At 37.4% G+C, this 18,684-nt stretch overlaps 1 protein-coding gene across 3 annotated transcripts in view; it reads left to right on the top strand.

Annotated features, from left to right (window-relative positions):
- Position 1: 1 nt before the first annotated feature.
- Positions 2-18,684, top strand: part of CNST (consortin, connexin sorting protein) — a 49,435-nt gene continuing 30,752 nt past the window's right edge. Inside the window, exons 1-4 of one of the 3 annotated variants that reach the window (XM_038132698.1) lie at positions 2-151; positions 1,867-1,963; positions 4,240-4,261; positions 13,825-14,262. In XM_038132698.1, the coding sequence (XP_037988626.1) occupies positions 1,961-1,963; positions 4,240-4,261; positions 13,825-14,262 (463 nt within the window). In that variant the 5' untranslated portion in view covers positions 2-151; positions 1,867-1,960. The other 2 variants (XM_038132699.1, XM_038132700.1) reach the window with 2 other exon arrangements.

Raw genomic sequence — 18,684 nt, 5'->3', positions numbered from 1 at the left:
CGCTCCGCCGTCGGAGGGCTCTCCGCCCGCCGCCCGCCCTCTCTATGGTGCCCGCCCCGCACCGCCGGCAGCCTGCGGCAGCCCCGGCCCCCGCGCCTCCACGCCATGCCGGCTGGCGGGTCCCGGCCGCCCGAGCCGCCGCGGAGCTGAGGTGAGCTGACAGCGGCTTATCCGCAGGGGGGTAAGAAGGGAAGATGCGGTGCTTCCCCCGGTGCCGCGCGCCGCCGCCGCCGCCTTCTGCTTGCGTCGGCCGCCACCGGGCGCTCCAGGGGCGGGTTAGGGCCGCCGGGCGGGCGGCGGGAAGGAGCCGGTGCCGGGCGGGCTGGGCGCGCTGCCCGCCTCGGCCGCGGTGGGCAGGTGGCGGTGCCGCCGCTCCTGGCCCCGGCGCGGTGCCCCCGGAGCGGAGCACGGGCAGCGCTGGGGCAGAGGCGGCTCGCAGGGGGCTCGGGCCGGCGGGCAGCGCTCTGCCGGGCGCCCGTGGAGCGATGTGTGTGCTCCGTGTGCCGGTGGAGTCCCAGGAGCTACGTATTTAGTTTGAGGTTTGCCTGGGTGTTTCACGGGAGTCTTTGATCTCCGCGTCTGCAGCTAAATAGTCACTTCGGGACTCGGTTGTTTGTATCGCCCTGCCGCTCTCAGCAGGTGTAGGATTCTGCTCCGGCCGATCTCCGGCATCGGTCCTTGCCAGCTTCTCTCTGCTCCGTACCTTGTTGCAATTACGGTTTAGGCGAAACCTGTAATTTTCGATAGCAGTGACGTTGTCTTTTCGGCAACGTCCCCAATGCCTGAACGACAAATAACTTTAAGATCATCTTCAAGACGTTTTCAAGTTCTGCCAAACTGGAGTTCATCCTTCAGGGATGCTGTGCCAAAACATGTCAGAGGCAGGTGAGTGGCCGCAGTGTGATGAGGGAAGGGAGAGAGAATCCTTCCAAACGTGTTTCCCTGCTCCCTGTCTCGTTTGCGCGGAAGGTAAGAGAGATCTGGCAATCGCAGCATACACCTGGTCTTCAAATTCATGGTTCGGAGGTAGACTTTCTGGATGATTTCCTACAAATTGCTAATTTCTTGTGCCTTGTTTCTCTGCTTATGAAGTGAGAAATTAACACTTCCCTACTTACTAAACGAAGTCGTTTTGTTTGGTATATCACTCAAAAACAGAAATTGGGATAGAAAATTGTGCCTTTGTTGTTCTGTTTTGGGGGGACGTACATGTGGCATGAGGAACGGCTGGGCTGAATTTAGAAATGCCTTAGCAAATGCAGCAGTCCTTCAACTCTGCAATTTATTTTTAAATATTCAGCTTTTTTACACTGAGTGCTGTAATAGTTTTCCCTGTGCCTTAAGGGAAATGGACAGATTGTTCTGCTGGATGATGGGATAGACCTCAATCCATTTTTAAACTGGACTTTATGTTTTAATAGCTTTTTCTCTCTCTTACTAATTAGTCTGATAATTCAGTAATTTGTAGGACTTTTAGAACATCAAGCAGAACTTGGTTTTCTTAGAGCAAGTGCCTAGTAATGTCCTAATTCAGCATTCCTTACCAAAATTTATTGACAGCCATGGCCACAGAAAAGTTAGGTATAGTTTTAAGCTCAATTAATGAATTTGGAAGTTTTTGTTGTCAGTTGGAGGACTCAGGAGTGCTAGGGTCATCTTTGAATAGGCTGTTGAGAGCAACTGAGATTATTCAAAGGAGTGTTTGCTAATAAAAGCCAAATGACAAAATGCCCTGACAAGTCTTCATACACTAGAAATTATACACTTTTCTTCATTACTTTATTTATTTTAGCTTAGTGCTTGCCTGGATTGAACCACAGGTCTCTATGGGCTAAACTCATGGTTTGGTTTTCTTCCCCCTGCCAGAACTGCTAGATCTATGCTGAATCTTTCATGCATAAAGGACTACCTCTTTATGACCTGGTCATTATCTTTGACAAACTGATGAAACCATAGGAAAATGGTAAGTTTGTTACTTTTTTTTATTTAGAAATTACAATGTAGAAAATTGTTTAATATATTGAAGTGTATCACAGGGACATCTGAGCAGTTATTTTTACATTATGGTTGGTTGTGATATATGTATTCTAGTTTAATCCCGCTATCACCACATGCAAATATTTGAATTTACAGTCTTACCTCATACAGCCTTATGTCTTTGTAATTTATGTGCACTGTTGAGTGCTCTGGAATTGTTTCTTCCTAATTATTGTTTCCTGAAATAAATCAGAGGGAATCAGAAGGGTTACCTGTTCGATTGGATTCCAGTGTATGCTTGAACCAAAAGAGCTCGTTAGTTGTATGGGTCAAAAGGATAGTAAAGAGATTTGATTTTTTTTCCAATGGTTCTAAATACCTTTTGCATTTACCTTTATTTGGCTCAGTTTAAAGCTTATTTTTCAAGTTAATATTATAGCATTAGTCTTTTAGTATTATTTTGCTATGTTGTAACCACTTAGCCATAGTAAATATTGGCAATCGTTTCTAAGTAAGGGTGAAAATTGCAGAAGTACCTGAATCTTGATCTCAGTTTTTCAAACTCTTATACCCATACTGCATTTTAAGTACAAATTTGGCAGAATTTCTATCTTCCACAAAAAGAACCTGATGAGTATGTCAATGAAAATTTGCATGATGGTATTTTTTCGTTCTTCTCCTAGTGGATACTTATCATTAGAGTCTCCTCTAAAGACTCAGAATACAGATTAAGTTTGAAAGGTTTACATGTTACCAAATACCACCTCTAATGTGACTTGTAGAAAAAGCTTTCAATAGAAATGAAAGAAGCTCTTACAATAGAGCTGAAAGAATCACTTAAGCCTATTTGCTTCAGTAATGTGAAAATAAAATAATCTGCTACATGCTTGAGTTGACAGAAATGTCTCTGCTTTGTTGAGATGCAGTATGCTGCAGAATTCTTGTTTTCATTTATTTTATTAAGCATACTTGAATAATTTTGTTGTAATGCTTTGGTTGGTGACCAAGGAAAATAGTAGAAGGAGTGGTAAGAGATTTTTTCAAAAGTGCTGTAAGCACTCTACACTCAGGAAAAGTCTCTAGGAAGAATTACTTTTTAAAATCTATCAGAGAGTAGCCTCATTCTTTTGTCATGTTTTCTAGCCATCGCTGTCCCCCACTCCAAGCCCATATATGCACAAAGGAAATCTCCCAAGAACTGAAGTAGCATTTAATCCTATGCCACAGTCTGGTTTGAGATCCACTGAGTTTGCAGCCTGTGGGTTGTGTTCGACATCTTCCTTTGAAGTGAAAGTCTGCCTTTATAAGGAGGTCAGGCAGTTTTGTATTTAGAGCTGTTATGGTCTATAAACCTTAACTTACTGCTTTCCTACATGTCCTCTGTTGACAATTAAAAATGGCTTGACATTTGCATGGGGGACAGTGGCTAGGGAGTGGAGGGAGTTTTGCTGTTTGGCCAAGCTATTAGTAGCAAGGGAAATTAGAATCCAAGGTTCCTTGGACGCTCGCCTGCTCCATGTGACAATGTAGATTCCAGCCTAGCGCTGAAAACCTGATTAATAGGGAGGTACTGTCCATTAAAAGTCTGTTAGATCAATTGTGCAGATCACTGGAGAGTGACTGCCTAGGTACCAATTAAGCGAAACTATCAAGTCAGTTCTCCTTTGAGATAGTTTCTGAGCACGAGATGTGTAGTCATGTATCTAGAATAAGCTTATTTGAATAAAAAAGTTAAACCACTCCTTTGCTATTTTTCTTATGTAATACCACGCTGTTTAATAGGAAGGCTTTTTCATACCAGGTGCAGATTGACTTTGCAGCCTTACAAACACTGCAGCAAAGTTCATGGCTGACGAAAGAACCATTCAGAACAAAAGTAAACATTTTTTAAATTATCTGGTGCCTTGAATTCTCTCCTGTTGATGCTAACAGCAGTGTCCATGTTTTATCTCCCTTCTAATGAACGCTAAGCAATATTTTTGACATTTTCAGTGGAGAGGTGAAGGGTTTTGTAGTGTGAAGATGGTTGCGTAAGCTGTGTATTATAAGGCATTTTGGCAGGGTTACAAATTTCTCACTCTGTACTTTGTCTGTGTGTACAGAGAATCTCAGTCCCTAGGGCTATCAATCTGGCATCTTTCATCAGCACTAAATTTACTGCAAATATTTTTTGTGTGCATGCAAAAAAAAAAGCTCTATTAAACCTTTGTGAGGAGGAGCGAAAACATTCAAATAGATGATTTTTCTGTTTATTTCTCTCAGAATTTCTCTTCGTTGAATTCTGGTGAGCATGTTCTGCTGACTTAAATTCACTCAGCATGTGTTTGTGTGTCTATCTCATCATGAGTCTTTATCCAGAATGCTTTTGAAATGTTGCCTTGCTTGAGAGCCTGTTGCACCAAAGATTTTTTCACTTCTCTTTTTCTTATTAATCTACTTACAATATAACCGTGATGTCTTTGAAACTGTCTGGCTAACTGATAAGGAAAGTGAAATGCTGTTAGTGCCAGAGATTCCTGTAGACAAATTTTGCTGTGTTGTGTGCTCGCTTTTTAGGAACAGAGCTGCTTAGCATGAGTGTGAAGTTTTTTTCCACTGCTGTTCCATTATGCTGCTCCACCTATCCCAAGTGAATTGCTAATGTGTGGCCTTAGAATGTGAGCTTTAGCACTGCTTTTCTCTGTCTGTGCCAATGATTTTCTTGGGGTTTTTGTTTGGAACATTAATGTTACACTGGAGGGCAAGTTCAGATTAATTCAGAATAACTTTAAAAAAAAAAGAAAGAACCTAAAACTAATCGTGGTATTCATTTTATCTTGGTAAAATGAGGCTGTTAGGAAGATTTTTAAGTTCACTTGATAAATATGTTACTGAAATAATATGGAAATTGATAATGTACATTTTGGAGGTTCTTTCTTAATGGTTATAACTTGGAATTTTGTGTGCTTTTAGCCTCTGAATGGGGGCATGATGATCTTATCACTTCAAACCAACATTTCATCTGGACCTGGATCACAGTTCAGGTGTTGTTCATTCTGTTTTTACAGTTCTACAGTTGACCCAGTTTGGCAAAATAAACAAATTGGGGTGCGTCTTGTCCTGAAATTACACGTTTGTCAGTTGTTCAGTAATATTTTGGCATTTTCACTGACTCATGTCTTTATTTTATAAAGTGACGTACACCATGCAGAGCTTACACATTTGATCCTAGGAAGATTTGATCTTAAGAAGAGTTGGCAGATAAAATTACTCTTTATCCAATGTTGTTTTGGGATCGGCTTAGTTTCTTACCTAGATTTTTCTTTTTTTTTCCTGTAAGACTGTTGAAGTCTGCTATGTTAATACTGAAATATAACATCATTAACACAAGGAGAAATAACAGTCATTCAGTTTCTCTATGGACTTTTAAACTTCTGTCATGGAATCATTGAAACAACCTCACTTTGGGTTTTAAGTGAAATTAGTTTTTACCACTTTACACTACTGAGTTTTTCTTAATGTTTGTGGTAGTGGGGATTTTGTAATGGAAAGATCTTTTTAAAATGGAAACTGTTTAAAGTGACCTTGATCATAGATTTATGAAAAGCTGATCTGAAATAAATTAGATCTCTGTTTACACGCTCAGGTATTGCAAGCATTCCAATTCCATAAGGAGAAACTGGTAACTGTGTGCTTCAGAAAACCTCTCTATTAGTCAAAAGTATGTGTAAATTGTTAGAGACAGCTCATATAGCCAATATCTGTTTACACAATTAGAGTTGAAATGAATTTACCATAATAACTTCCTGTTGAAAGGGGGAAGAGTTGAACCAGCACTCAAGGCTAAATTCACCACTGGGGTTAAGTAGTTGCAGCTTCATTAACTTCAGTCCAGTTACACCAGTGATTAATTTTTGGGGGTTGTGATTTGCTTAACATAGGTCTCTTACAGCTCATACATGATTAAGTTCTTGCTCATACATTTAAGGGCCAAAAAAAAGAAAGAAGAAAAAGACCAGATTAAATGTATTGTACAGTCCTTGTATGAAATATTTATTTCATAATCTCTCATTGTATTAATCTTCGCTACATCCCTGTGAAATATATCAGTACTTCGTGGTTAAGAAGTGTAATACAGATGATGTAACAGTGTGATGACTTCATGGAGCAGGTTCAGAGCAAAGAAGGGATTTGATCTCATTCATTTGTATCTGACACTGAATAATGTAGAAACTAGACCATCCATCCTTTTGGAAATCTAAGGCAAATAGATGCAAGATTTTAGTAGAGCTGCTGAGTATTCTGATTTTCTAATGATGACAATTATTAAAGCTGTAACAATTAGCTCTATTCTTAATTAACCTTCTGGTTGGACCTGCAGGCTTGATAACAGAGGGACTGCAAGTATGTCAAGCTTATGGACAAGAATTGTTTCATAACTTTTATGGACAGCTTTGCATTCTGCTTGTGGTTGCTTCTGGCCTTGATATGATTTAGGACCTTACTGAATATTTTTATAATACTATCTTTCTGTGTGTTGATGAGGGCTATAAGACTTGCTTGTCCTTCATCAATATAAAAATTCAGTCTTACTATGAAATGTAATTCTCAGAAAGTCTTGAACATTATTCTTTCTTCAGCTGGGCAACTTTTAGATAATTGCCTCATTATTCTTTGGATTTCAAGGGATCTTTTCTGTCATTTCTGCTTTTTCGTATATGTTGAAAATTGTTACCTGAGATCATGAGAGATTTTATATCGTAGGTTTTTTAGCAACTTCTTATGAGATGGTAGGATCCAACAGCTTTCTCAGGTCCTTGGAAAGTAAAGATTTGGATAAGAGTGAGTTGAGCTGGTTAATTCTCATAAATATAGTCTGTGGATTTGCAGGACTTTTTTTTTTCTTTTTTTTCCTGTAAGAAAAAGTACCTGTCCTAGAAAAGATGCATAAATTTGTCTAGTAGGAAGCTTTTCATTTTTGTTATGCTTTGTAATCAAACTTGTGCACATGTTCTGAAGTGTAACAAAAATCGGAGAGTTCTTCAATTAGAAAGAAAATTTAAAAATCAAAAAAGGCAAATTACTACTTTTCAGAAGACTTAAAAGGACATTCATGCATCCCAAGGCAAAACCAGTTACTCATAGGTTATTCCTGAACAACATCTGTCTAGACTGTTTATCAAAGAGCTGCAATGATGAGAGTTCTCCATTCTCCTAAAGCAGTCTGGTCTACTGCCTTTTCTACCCTATCTCTGCCCAAGATATGTTCTGGTGTTTTGTCGCAGACAAGAAAAAAAAATTGAACACATCGAATGGTGAGGTTGCTTTTTCTTCTTGTAACATTCTGTCAAATTTGTTATTTCAAGCTTGAAACCCAAAACTTTTCAGACACTTGGGGGACTCATCATTGTGTATTTTGAGTGCTGACAAAGAGGCTGTTAGTGTGAAATTTTTGAGAGAACTGTCATATGTTCTACTAAAAGCTACTGTTTGTTTCCAGACAAATCTCTTGTATTTGGCTACATGACTGAATCATATTTTTAAAGTAATGTTAAATGTGGAATAGTAGATTATGCCTGGCAATATGTTTATCATTGTTTATTAAAACTGTGAATAAGCAGTATGACTAGGAAGCTTAGAAGTTGAAAATAGCATGTGAAACTTCCTCTTTAAACCTCACTATTCCTGCTGTTTATAGATGTGAAGATCATTGTGCCTTTAAATGCCACTGCCAGTTGAGAAATGTCACTTCAGTGTCAGAAAGTACAAAACCACCAAAGTGTTCACGCTCAGACGTTTTTGTAAATTCAGTGAAATTAGATAAACCACTCCAGTATCTGAATACTTCTTGAAGGAAAGCAGACTTAATGCATTTGAAAAAATAGACCTCTTAATCTGTGTATCTGATACAGAAGAAGAAAGCATGCACAAAGATATTTTTACCCCTAGTACATTCTTTTTTCAAAGCCAAGCAGGGCAAACTGAACAGTCAGGAGGACATTAATGAGAGTCTCTCGTGGTGAGGCTGCCCAGTAAAAGGGTTGTACATTAGCCTGTCTTTTGAAGTGATAAACTTCCAATGAGTCCATGCTATAAGGCAGCACAACAGCATGGGAGTGTATTTTTCTGCAGAGGTGTCAGGTTGGATGATGAAAGCATACATATGAATATATTTATTTCCCTTCCTTTAGAAACAGCAGTGTTCCAACGATTATGTTTCACATAAAACACAATGCAGAGCAGAATTCTGTTAGCTGGAATTGGTCTGGCTTTGTGAGATGATTACAGCAACATGAATTGCCTATCACCTTTGTCTGCTGTCTGTTTCTTTCTGTAGCAAATTCTGCCATGGTCAAGCACATCTTCAGCAACTAGTACTTTTCTTGGTTGTGGTGAGGCAATGGCACTCTGGTGATAATATTCCAGGTTTCTGTAGGTGTATCTTGGCTTCCACATGAAGAAGCAAACTGTTGTATAGAAGTTGCATTTGCACTCCTTTAAAGAACATATGTGCTCTTGGTTTATTAGCTCCTGTAACAGCATAGTAGACATTGTCCTTTTTCTTGCAAGCTACTGAACTCGTAATGTCATGGTGCATGTAGTTTTTACATAGTGTCATGTAAATACTGGGTCATTTAGCGTTCCCCCCCATCACTGATTCTTAATTTTGGTATTAAATATAAATGTTCATAGAATGGGATCAACCTTTTTCCTTCTATCTGGATGTTAATAGGCAGTAAGAAGAATTTCCAGTGTATGTTTTGATTGTGTATGGCCATGATAATTTTCATGTTGGTTTTATTCATTTGTAGAAGATTATTTATCAATATGAAGAGAGATGCATCACGAGAGAATGTTTGAATGATAGTATCTTCACACCAGCTATCAGAAAGGTCAACAGATTTATTCTTAAGAAATATATGGATTAGGTTTAGCTATTCTTTAAATTTTAGTGTTTCTACAGTTTTCCTCTTTTTGTTCTAATGGTAGAATCACCAACTCTGTAAACATAATGATTTTTAAAACTACTTGTTTCATTTTCATGGAATCAATTTTGTTTGATTTTTTTTTTCTCTAGGACTTGTAAAGCTGCTTGTATTTAAGTAAAAAAGTCGGGGGGGAAGATACTAAAACCCCTGCAACAATAAATTCCTTTAATACTAATTAGTGCCTGTTTTTTACCTCTCCTTAAACTTGAGACTTGTTGGATTTCTCCTTTAAAATGATGGGAATTCCACATCTCTAGACAGCCTGTTTGGTTGTTTACCATAGCAACCATTTTAGACTAAATTGCTATTGCCAGATGTAGTGCTGACCCTTCCTTTCTAAGAGTCTTCTTCTGCTGGGGTCCAGGTTCTCTTGTGTACATCTTGTTCTGTATATATGGTACACAAAACCCCCCCATGATTGTAATTGATTAGTGCCTGGCAGACCATAATGAATTCTCTAGTGCATGTAACGCTGTATTATATCTCAGGAGAAAAAGAAAGCTTGGACTCTTGATCAGTTCTCTGTCTGGTATCTCTTTGAGATGCTTTTCATCACAACAAAATGACTGGTTAATCCCTATTTCAGATAGATGTGCTTATTTATTCCAAAAGTTTGGGGATATTCTGTTTGTGTTAGTGAATTTTATGTTATTCCTTTTGGAGCACTTATTGCTACAATTAATTTTGAATTAAATCCTCAAAAATGCTTCTAACTGCAGACTATAATGCTATTGTGGTTTATCATCAAAGTTAATGAAAATACTGCATAGAAGCAACACTGGCAACCAATATGAAATGCCCATTCATTTTGAATGTTGGTGATATAGTGGGGAAGCTGACTTTCCAAGAATTAAAATATTAAATCTCTTTAATTAACACAGAAAAATTAAATGGCATGAGAATGAGGGAGGGGAAATAGTGTCTTTGGCAGAAGAGGTATATGAAGCCAATCAAATGGAATTAAAACCAGTTTGATGTAAACTTTTCGAATGTTAGAAGAAACAACAGTTATGATCTGGATTGTTCTCTAAGATACATCCAAGATCAGTAAGTGAAATACTACACTATATGTTCAGTAAACATTCACGGAGCCCACCAGCTGTTCAGGATAAAGGAGCTGAGTTACTGTGAAAGGTTAAGGAGCCTGGTGGTGTTTGTGGTTTTGTTTTGGTTTTAATGCCCGCTTCAAATTTTAACCATGACAGGTCATCCCACTTCTTACTACCTTTTTTTCTTTTTTTTCCCAAACAGCTATATTTAAGGTTATATTTCCATAGTTAGGATAGATGGAAAAAAAGTGAGCAACTGAAAAAGTTGTCAAAATTACATTAAGTTGTATGAAGTACATGAAAGAGAACATTCATGAGCATGGGCCTTGTAAAACTGAAGCAATTTCTCTGATGTACATACCGTTTGTCCTAAAGCAAACAAACATACAAGTAATTTCTTCAATACAGACTTTGTCTTTCAGCCCCTTGACAAATATTTCCTTTTTTTTTTTTTTTTTGTGCTATGATCACCATGATTACATGTGCCAATTGTATGAATCTGGGTGGCAACTGAAGCTCTTTTATTCATCACCACCTTTTAACAAAGGTCAGCACAGTTCTACTCTGTGTTAGATTTTATTTAAATTTTGGGCAGCCAGTGAAGGGAGGAAAAATGGGCCTATAAAGAAACAAACATTTTTTATTAACATGTTTTTTGTGTTTACAATTCATTTCAGTGGAAAAACAGTAAATAGAGGAACTGCATTATAGTTTAAATCACAAGGGACTTTAATTTCATTTTTGTTTATAAAGAAGTGTTTCTACTTCTGTTTTTAGACAAAGCTGAAGTTCATTCTCACAGGATTTAAATTCACTTTGATACCTGCCTAGTGCCTTGGTAAACTCAGAAGGAATTGCAAATAGCAGCATTGAAAATCAAGAAGGTAAAAAATTTCATCTGGATGGGAGGGGAATTACTTTTAGAAGATCAAGGGCAAGAGTGTTCTAAATTCCTTGAACTAGCTCTTTTTGGGTTTTCATTCTCTAAGGAGTCCTAAGGGTTGTAGAAAGGATTAGATTTTCAGGGCTACTTTTATTTGGAGAAATACTGAGTTTCAAGCAATAAACCAAGCAATGTTGTGCTTTCCAGCTTCTCAGCTACAGAGGAACTATCTTTTCAGCCAAATGTTCAAAGGAAGTGAGTTAACATTTTCCATCAGAATGTTAGCTTCCTCTACAGCAAATATCACTTGTCAAAAGCATCTTTTCTCATTTTTCACAATCAAATAGGAAACACTTTGTTCAAATGTATTTGTATTTCTCTTTCCCTTTGCTGGCTGTTGAGAGGATAAACTGTTTTCTATGGATAGAAGCAAGACAGCGGTGGCTGATTTTTTAATTATTGCTGTTAAAACTAATTCCCTATTGGGTTTGGGCAATTTACTTCAACCTCTTTTGATGCATCATTTGATCTATGAGCTGGGGAAAGCAGCAGTAGTTATTATTTCATGTGGCAGAAAGACTAAAATGTGAACCTTTCAAATATAATATTGTGTTTGGGATTATTTTTTTAGTGCTTTAGAACAGGTATCAATAAATCAACATAACTGTTGTATGGGTGTCTAATAACACCTAGGGGTGTCTAATAACACCTAGTTCTGATTCTTTCTGCTCTGATTAAAGTTCTGTCCTCCTCTTAACCTGTAATTTTGTGTTCAATTCTCTTTAAGAGAAAATTTCTTAATTAAGGAGCATCCTTCTAGTGAACAGATGCATTTTCCAGATAAGTCCTCAGTGTCTCCTGTAGAGTTCCCTTTGTCTTTCTGGTGCTCAAGGAAAACCAATTATCACCTAATGTGGCTGCCAAAGAAAAATGCAACTTTCATCTCTATGTACAATTCATAATTCTTCTAGACTGGGATAGAATATTTCCATTGGAAGGGACCTGCAGTTATCATCTTGTCCTGAGCAAGTCAGGGCTGACCAAAAGTCAAAGTGTGTTGCAAAAGAGCATTGTCCAAATGCCTCTTGGATGCTGGGGCATTGACCACCTTTCTGGGGAGCCTGTTCCAGTATTTGACCACACCCTTAGTAAAGAAATGCCTCCTAATGTCCAGTCTAACCTTCCCTGGCGCTGCTTACATGTTTTAGGGCAGGCAGTAATTTCTGTTAGACTGGTATGGCTGGAAGTGGTTAGCCAGTTCTTCAGGTTGGAAGCAGAGATGGAGTTGTCCTGGGTGGTGCTGGCTTTTGCTTTTGTGTTGCCCAGCTGGTGGTGGCTTGTCGCCCACTGTGTGCTTCTCTGGAACTCCTCACCATCTATTTAACCAGGTCTGTACTTTGTGAGCATGACGTTGGAGACAGTGTCAAAAGCCAGTCCCAGTAAATTGCATCCATTATTCCCCCTTCTTCTGCTAAGCATGTCAGTGTTTTTTAGAAGCACAACTTACCCATCATAAATCCATGCTGACTGCACTTGATGACCACCTTATCCTTCAGATGTTTGAAAATGCTTTCTGGGCTAACTTGCTGTAATATCTTCTAAGGATTGAGGTGAGGCAGAGCGGCCTGTAGCTCCCTAATCCTTCTTCTTGTGCCGAAGATAGCAGTGATGTTTTCTTTTTCTTTTCTTTGTTTTGTTTGGTTTTTGGGTTTTTTTTTTCCTCAGTCCTTTTAGCAACAATGAAGTTTATGAAGGAATAATTTGGGGAAAATCACTTTATTTTGTCAGAAATATGTTTCTATGTATGAAGGAAAGCCTAGTTATTCTTGGAAATTTTTTTCCATTTTTCTGCAACTTAATTCTTCTAGCAAGTGAAATGAAAGATTATCTTGCAAATTTACCAAGTGTGTATTTCATTTACTCAGCTTGTGTATACCAAGAGTTAGGAAAGCCTGGTGAAAACAGGTATCCTAAAATGTACTTCCATTTGAAGGAACGTATAGGAAGCTGCTGTAGGAGGCTTGCTTACACTCTTCTATAATACAAGAGCGCTTGCTGGTCCTTGGCTTCACTATTTAAAACGTGAGCTAAATCTAATGAGATGTACACAATGGAGCTGTATTTCGGGTATATGGTTGCTAAATTAAACAGCAGTATTGCCGTGCTTCTAAAGGCTAAAGATAGGAACTGATACAACAGTGGTCCTGTAACATGTAGGTCTTCTGCTAAGTTACTCTTTTTTTGTTCCCGTGAATGTGTCTAATTGCAACATTGATTGGAGTTGCACCTTCTCAAAAAGGGAAAATTGACTCCTGCTGAGAGTAGGTGGGGGTTTTGGTTTTTTATCAACAAACCATCTGCTTCTGTGTATACTGAACACATGTTGAATGTTTTCTTGAAAATAATGTGACAATTGAGGCAATAAACAAGTTCTACTTCCATCTAATTCTGATAACACAGTTAATCTGTCTGCAGGTTTGATCTGATACCATCACTGACAGAATTAAAAGTTATTCTACTTTTATTCCTCCCTGGTTTATTTTTATTTCAGGCAAACTATGATCTTATGTGACAAGAATGCTTTTGTTTTAGCCATGGATTTAAAGGGGGGGGGAAAGGGGGACGTGAGGTGGCTTCTGTTTATCTTTTTGTTTTTCTCATTACTTCAGCTGTAACAACAGGAGCACTGTTGTAAAGATCAGCTGTGCTTTTGCTCAGGTAACTAGAACAGTTATAATTGGATAAAAATACAACTTTATAGGGTTTTTTTGTATGTAAATGTCCCCTACACTAAGAGTTTAGGTGGGTCAGTGAATGAAAGAAATTCCCCATGCTTTTAAGCTGTATCGCTTGGCTAATGTGAGTCTTTATTGGCTGGCACTGGCTGACATTATTTATCTGTTATACTATATCTATTGTAAGTGCTTAATTCCATTTTATATTTTAGGTCTAAAAATATCTGGAGGGAGATTAGGTGGTTCAACAAGTAACGCTCTAATGGATGACAGAGACTTTCCACCAAATGATCCGCAAATAGACTCAAAGGACAGTCTTCCTACTAACTACAGGGTAGAAAGTTTGGCATCTCATTTGATTCCTTCAGCTGATGAAAATGAAAATCAACTCGACAGTGATGGGAATGAAGTTCTGACCAGTAGTAGCATTGCTATGGGACGACAGGACAAAGGTGAGCAGGATAACATCAATAATAATGAGAATATGGACAGTGGAGACTGGATCCTAAGCTGTAAGGAAAGTGAGACTGAGAGAAGATCTGCAAATGTCCATATGGACCCTCAGCTGGAGGAAAAGCCTGTTTCAGAAAAACAGCCAGGTGGAAAAAGAAGTCCAAGAAGCAAAAGAAGCTCCAATAAAAAATCTAAAGGTACTTAATTTTTTTTGTTCTGTTTATTTCAGAAGTAACACTGTAGTTAATAAGAAATATATTTTAGGTGATGTACGAATTATTTTTAGCATTTCACAAAAGGTTTGGTGTGTTTTGGTTTGTTTTACTTTTTTTTCCCCCCAGAACTGCTACTAGTCTTCAATCAGATTCAACTCTGCATGTTTTCACCTTCTGTATTTTAAACAGTGTCTGTGCAGCAAATGTAACGCACCAGGTAAACAGGAGTAGAGGGAGGTACACAGTGTCAGTATGGAAACTGGGCTGGCATCCAAATCAGAATGGACAGAAATTCTGGCATTACGGTTTTGCTCATTTGAACATCATGGTTGAGTGCAACATTTTGGTGTCTTGATCCCATGTCAACATTTGAAATCTTGCTATGAGTACCAAATTGCTTGATCTTGCCCTGCTGTTGTAAAATTTACTTACATTTTTCAAAGCTTACCAGATAGGACTAGGTTCTGTCTTTTGGGTAACAAACTGTTTAAAAATGCATTCCTAGCAATTTTTGATGTTACTTTTTCTTTAGATATTTTGGATGTGAGTTGGGTAAGGAAAATGTAATTTTTATTGCATGTTCTTATTTGAAATCCTTCTTCCCTTTTTGAAGGAGTAGCATTTAGTGTAACAGAATGTGTTATGTTAGGTTTTTGCCATACATTCTAAAGCTTATGTGTTATAGTGCTGTATATATTAATTAAAATCAGTATGTTTCATGCACAGGTTTCTTTGAAAGAACAGCTGTGTGCTTTTTTTCCATGCATTTTAAACTAAATAATTTTAAAATACAAATTTCTTCCTAAATGGCAAGTATTTTGTGACCTAATCAGAAAACTCGTTATTATTTTAATAGATTATGGAATAGGTAAAGACAGGAAAGGAGGGAAGCCTTGCATTTTATATCTTGTACAAATAGGCAAAATCTGAAAAGAAAAACTATATTTTCTAGTAGAGATAAGAGCATTCTGAAATCTGTCATTACGATGAGAATGATTTCTCATTAACTTTCTTCAGCAGCTACTAAGTAGATATATTTCACCTGTAGATTTAAGTTTTAATAACAGAATAAAATAATTAAAATGAGATTGGCAGAAGTAATTGAGAACCAGTCATCTGTATGATGGGAATAACAAAAACCAAGTTGATGAAAAGTTATACATATGTGTTGACATAGGTATGTGAAGCACAATAAGAGGAAGAAAAGGAAAAAAACTCACCTAAACACTGGAAGTTAAACTTGGCTCATATTCTTTCTCCATTAGTTTGTATTAACAAGAATACTGATGCAGAAAAACTGCAAAATGAGCTGTCCACAGTAGATTGAACTTTTAAGACAAAATTTAGAATCCTGAAAATATAGAAAATTTCATGTAAAAACCTGGCAACGTAGAAAACCACACAAGAGAACATCCTGTCTGCAAAACTCTTTAGAGTTTTGCTGAATTCTTATTAATAAACTCTTGTAACTTTATTATTTACTAATAAATCTTGATTGTTAGAGAGGAAGATCAAAAAAGGAAATTAAATTATATCTCCCATTGTTTATGGGCTAATATACATTTAGTCTTTTTTTTTTGATACTCTCACATCATGTTTCTTCTGTTTTCACAGAATGCAGTTGACTGTCACAATTTCTTGATGTTGCAAATGTCATTATTTTAGTGGCAATCTTCCATTTAATTTCCAGCACCAGCTATCTTAAATGATTCCTGAATATCTCATTACACCCTCTACATAAAGGTCCAAACCAGCTTTCTTCTCCTTATACCAACTCAGAGTTAAAGGAGAGCATAATCGAACTAGATGGGAAGATTCCTGAGTGGGTGACAGTGGGAGCACCACACAAGCAAGCTGGAATATCACACTAAATACTTGGATGGCATGTGTTGCGATTTTTATAAAAATATATTTTAAACTGCTGAGAAATCATGGATGAGTTACTTTGACTCATAACTAAGGAAGAGATTTATGAACCTTTTTCTCTATAAGCACACCTGTTATGATTGCTGTTAAATGTTGCCATTCTAGAAATGATGACATTTGATTTCAAAAGCACATTGTTCGTATTCCTTTTCTTGCTAGTGACTAAAGCAATTTATGTAGAAAATTACATTTCAGTCATCTTTGTTTACTTGTGACTTGCTCAGCAGAATATTGGTGATCATTAGAGAAGCCAATCTATCTCTCTCAACATGTTTTTACTTTAAAAGAAAGAACAAGTACTCGCACTTGCAATGTGTCTGAAACCCTCTAAATAGTTGTTTGTGAAGAATAAAGAGTCATAAGTTGGATTATTATCTGTCTGTATATGCTTGGGATCTGTTGAAGCTAAAATTATCCTAGCTTCTTCTATCAGTAGACTGGAATGCAAGTTTAACAGTCACTGTATCTGGTTGAAGATCCTTCTGGTTCAATATTCTTCCCCTGACAGAGGCCAACAGCATTTGTAGGTGAGAGTACAAGGACAAGGCAGACATGTAGTGGTTTGTTTGCATGTTCTGCTCTCCATCTGCAGCAATCTCAGGACTTCCCCAAGTGGAAATTGATAGACTTTAATACTTTAGAGTGAATTTGTCACCTGACTTACAGTTGCTTTTTGCATCCATTTCAGTGTCCTGGAGTAAGCAGTTCCAGGATTTAATCTATTTAATGTTTGAAGAAGCACCTCCTTTTAGCCCTCTTGATGCTGTAGGAAATTGAGAGGGGATGGGGATGGACAAATCTATAGTTCCTAGATCCCAAGTTTTTCTCACATTCTTTTTGTATACTCATCATGGTTTTGAATGTACTATGATTATATGTGGTTAGGGAGGACTGGTGACCAAAGAATGCATGTACATTTTAACTGAAGAATTTAAACTTTGGTGATTATTCATAATGTTGATCCTTGTAAAGAGTTGTACCAACTTTAGTGTGGTAGAGATAGTGACTCATCAAGTTTAATCTGTTCCAATATATTTTTGTAAATATGGACTTCAGATTATCCATATTCTCTGAAAATAAGTTCATCTTTTTTCAAAAGGTCAGTCCTGGCATAACTTAATATTGTCAAATCATTATATGATTCCTTAACATGGTAACCTGCACTCAGTCCTTTTTCCCCAAGTTAAATTCTGCAACATATGTTTTTTTCTGTAAATTATTACACTTATAGCAGCTTGAAGGTGGAGGAAGGAAGTGTTTGGGATGGAATTGGTGTTGAAGGAAATAAAATATATGAATATAAGATAGTCAAATTACATGAAAATTCAAGTAATGTTATTTAATTTAGGGCTGTGTACCAAACTAAACAAGATTTTGAGCTTGCTCAGTTGAAGTTGTATCTTTACCACCAAACTTTAATCTCAAAATCCCTTCTCTTAAAAATTAATAGTTTTTAAATACTTGCTGGTCTTTTTTCTTTTTCCCTCAATAGTTCTTGAATGAATCAGTCTGAAACAGCTTTCTGTATTGGGTACCAAAGAATGTTTAAAAAAAGAAATTGCCATATGTTTTCTGTACTAGAAACTTCTGTTACTGGTGACTTAAGCTAGTGCTACTAAATATGAAAATTCAAATTTATATAAAAAAACAAAAGAAGAAGAATCCATAATTTTATTTAATAGCAAATAACTCATACTTGCACCCTGGATTCATCCACAGGCAGGTAACAAAGAGCATCTTGATTTCATATACTTGCAGTACTGGAAAAGAGAAAAACCTGAGACATACTGAAAAATGTGGGGTTTTATTCAAAAAGTATGTCAAAATTTGAGCTCTTCTAGGCAAACATGGGGCTGCTTCTGTGAGCTGCTGGGGAAATTGAGAGAAAGTTTACTTCTCCTCATGTCTTAGGAAACATTGGCACACCCAACTGGGCGTGGAAGGGGTCACTTGAAACATTTGTGAGTCTGGCAGAGCAAAAACTTGAGCCTGGCTCTTTGCCATGAACCTGCTAAGTGCTCTGACCACTGATGTCTTCTGTGTCTTTTTGCACACATTTTCATAAAGGCTTTGGTTCCATTCTGGGGTGGAGTAAATATCAGTGCTTTATAAAGTGAAAAAAAATTATTCCTTCCTTATTAAAAAACCAGAAATATATGTGAGATACCTGTATCTATCTGCTTTGGACTGTAAGATTGATTGATTCCTGGAAAAAGTAGAGTGCTGTTTTCAAGAATGGGGGAAAAAAATAAATAGGGATCCTAGCCCATCACATCTTTATGATGAAATAGCATTACTAAGGGTTGTAATAAAAGTTCTTGGTTGTAGTGCTGCAAAGTCACAAATACTGTCTTGTTTTGGAAATCAAACAAGTTAGAATTAACCCACATAACTGTAAGGCCTCACTTTCAAAATCAGGGAAGAAATTTGAGGGCAGGATTTGATGCCGAATGACAGCTCAACCAAATACACAGATAA

Source organism: Motacilla alba, chromosome 3, assembly GCF_015832195.1.
Source record: "Motacilla alba alba isolate MOTALB_02 chromosome 3, Motacilla_alba_V1.0_pri, whole genome shotgun sequence".
Lineage (NCBI taxonomy): Eukaryota > Metazoa > Chordata > Aves > Passeriformes > Motacillidae > Motacilla > Motacilla alba.
Note: the sequence above shows the minus strand (reverse complement) of the source record. Positions and strands in the feature narration are given on the sequence as shown.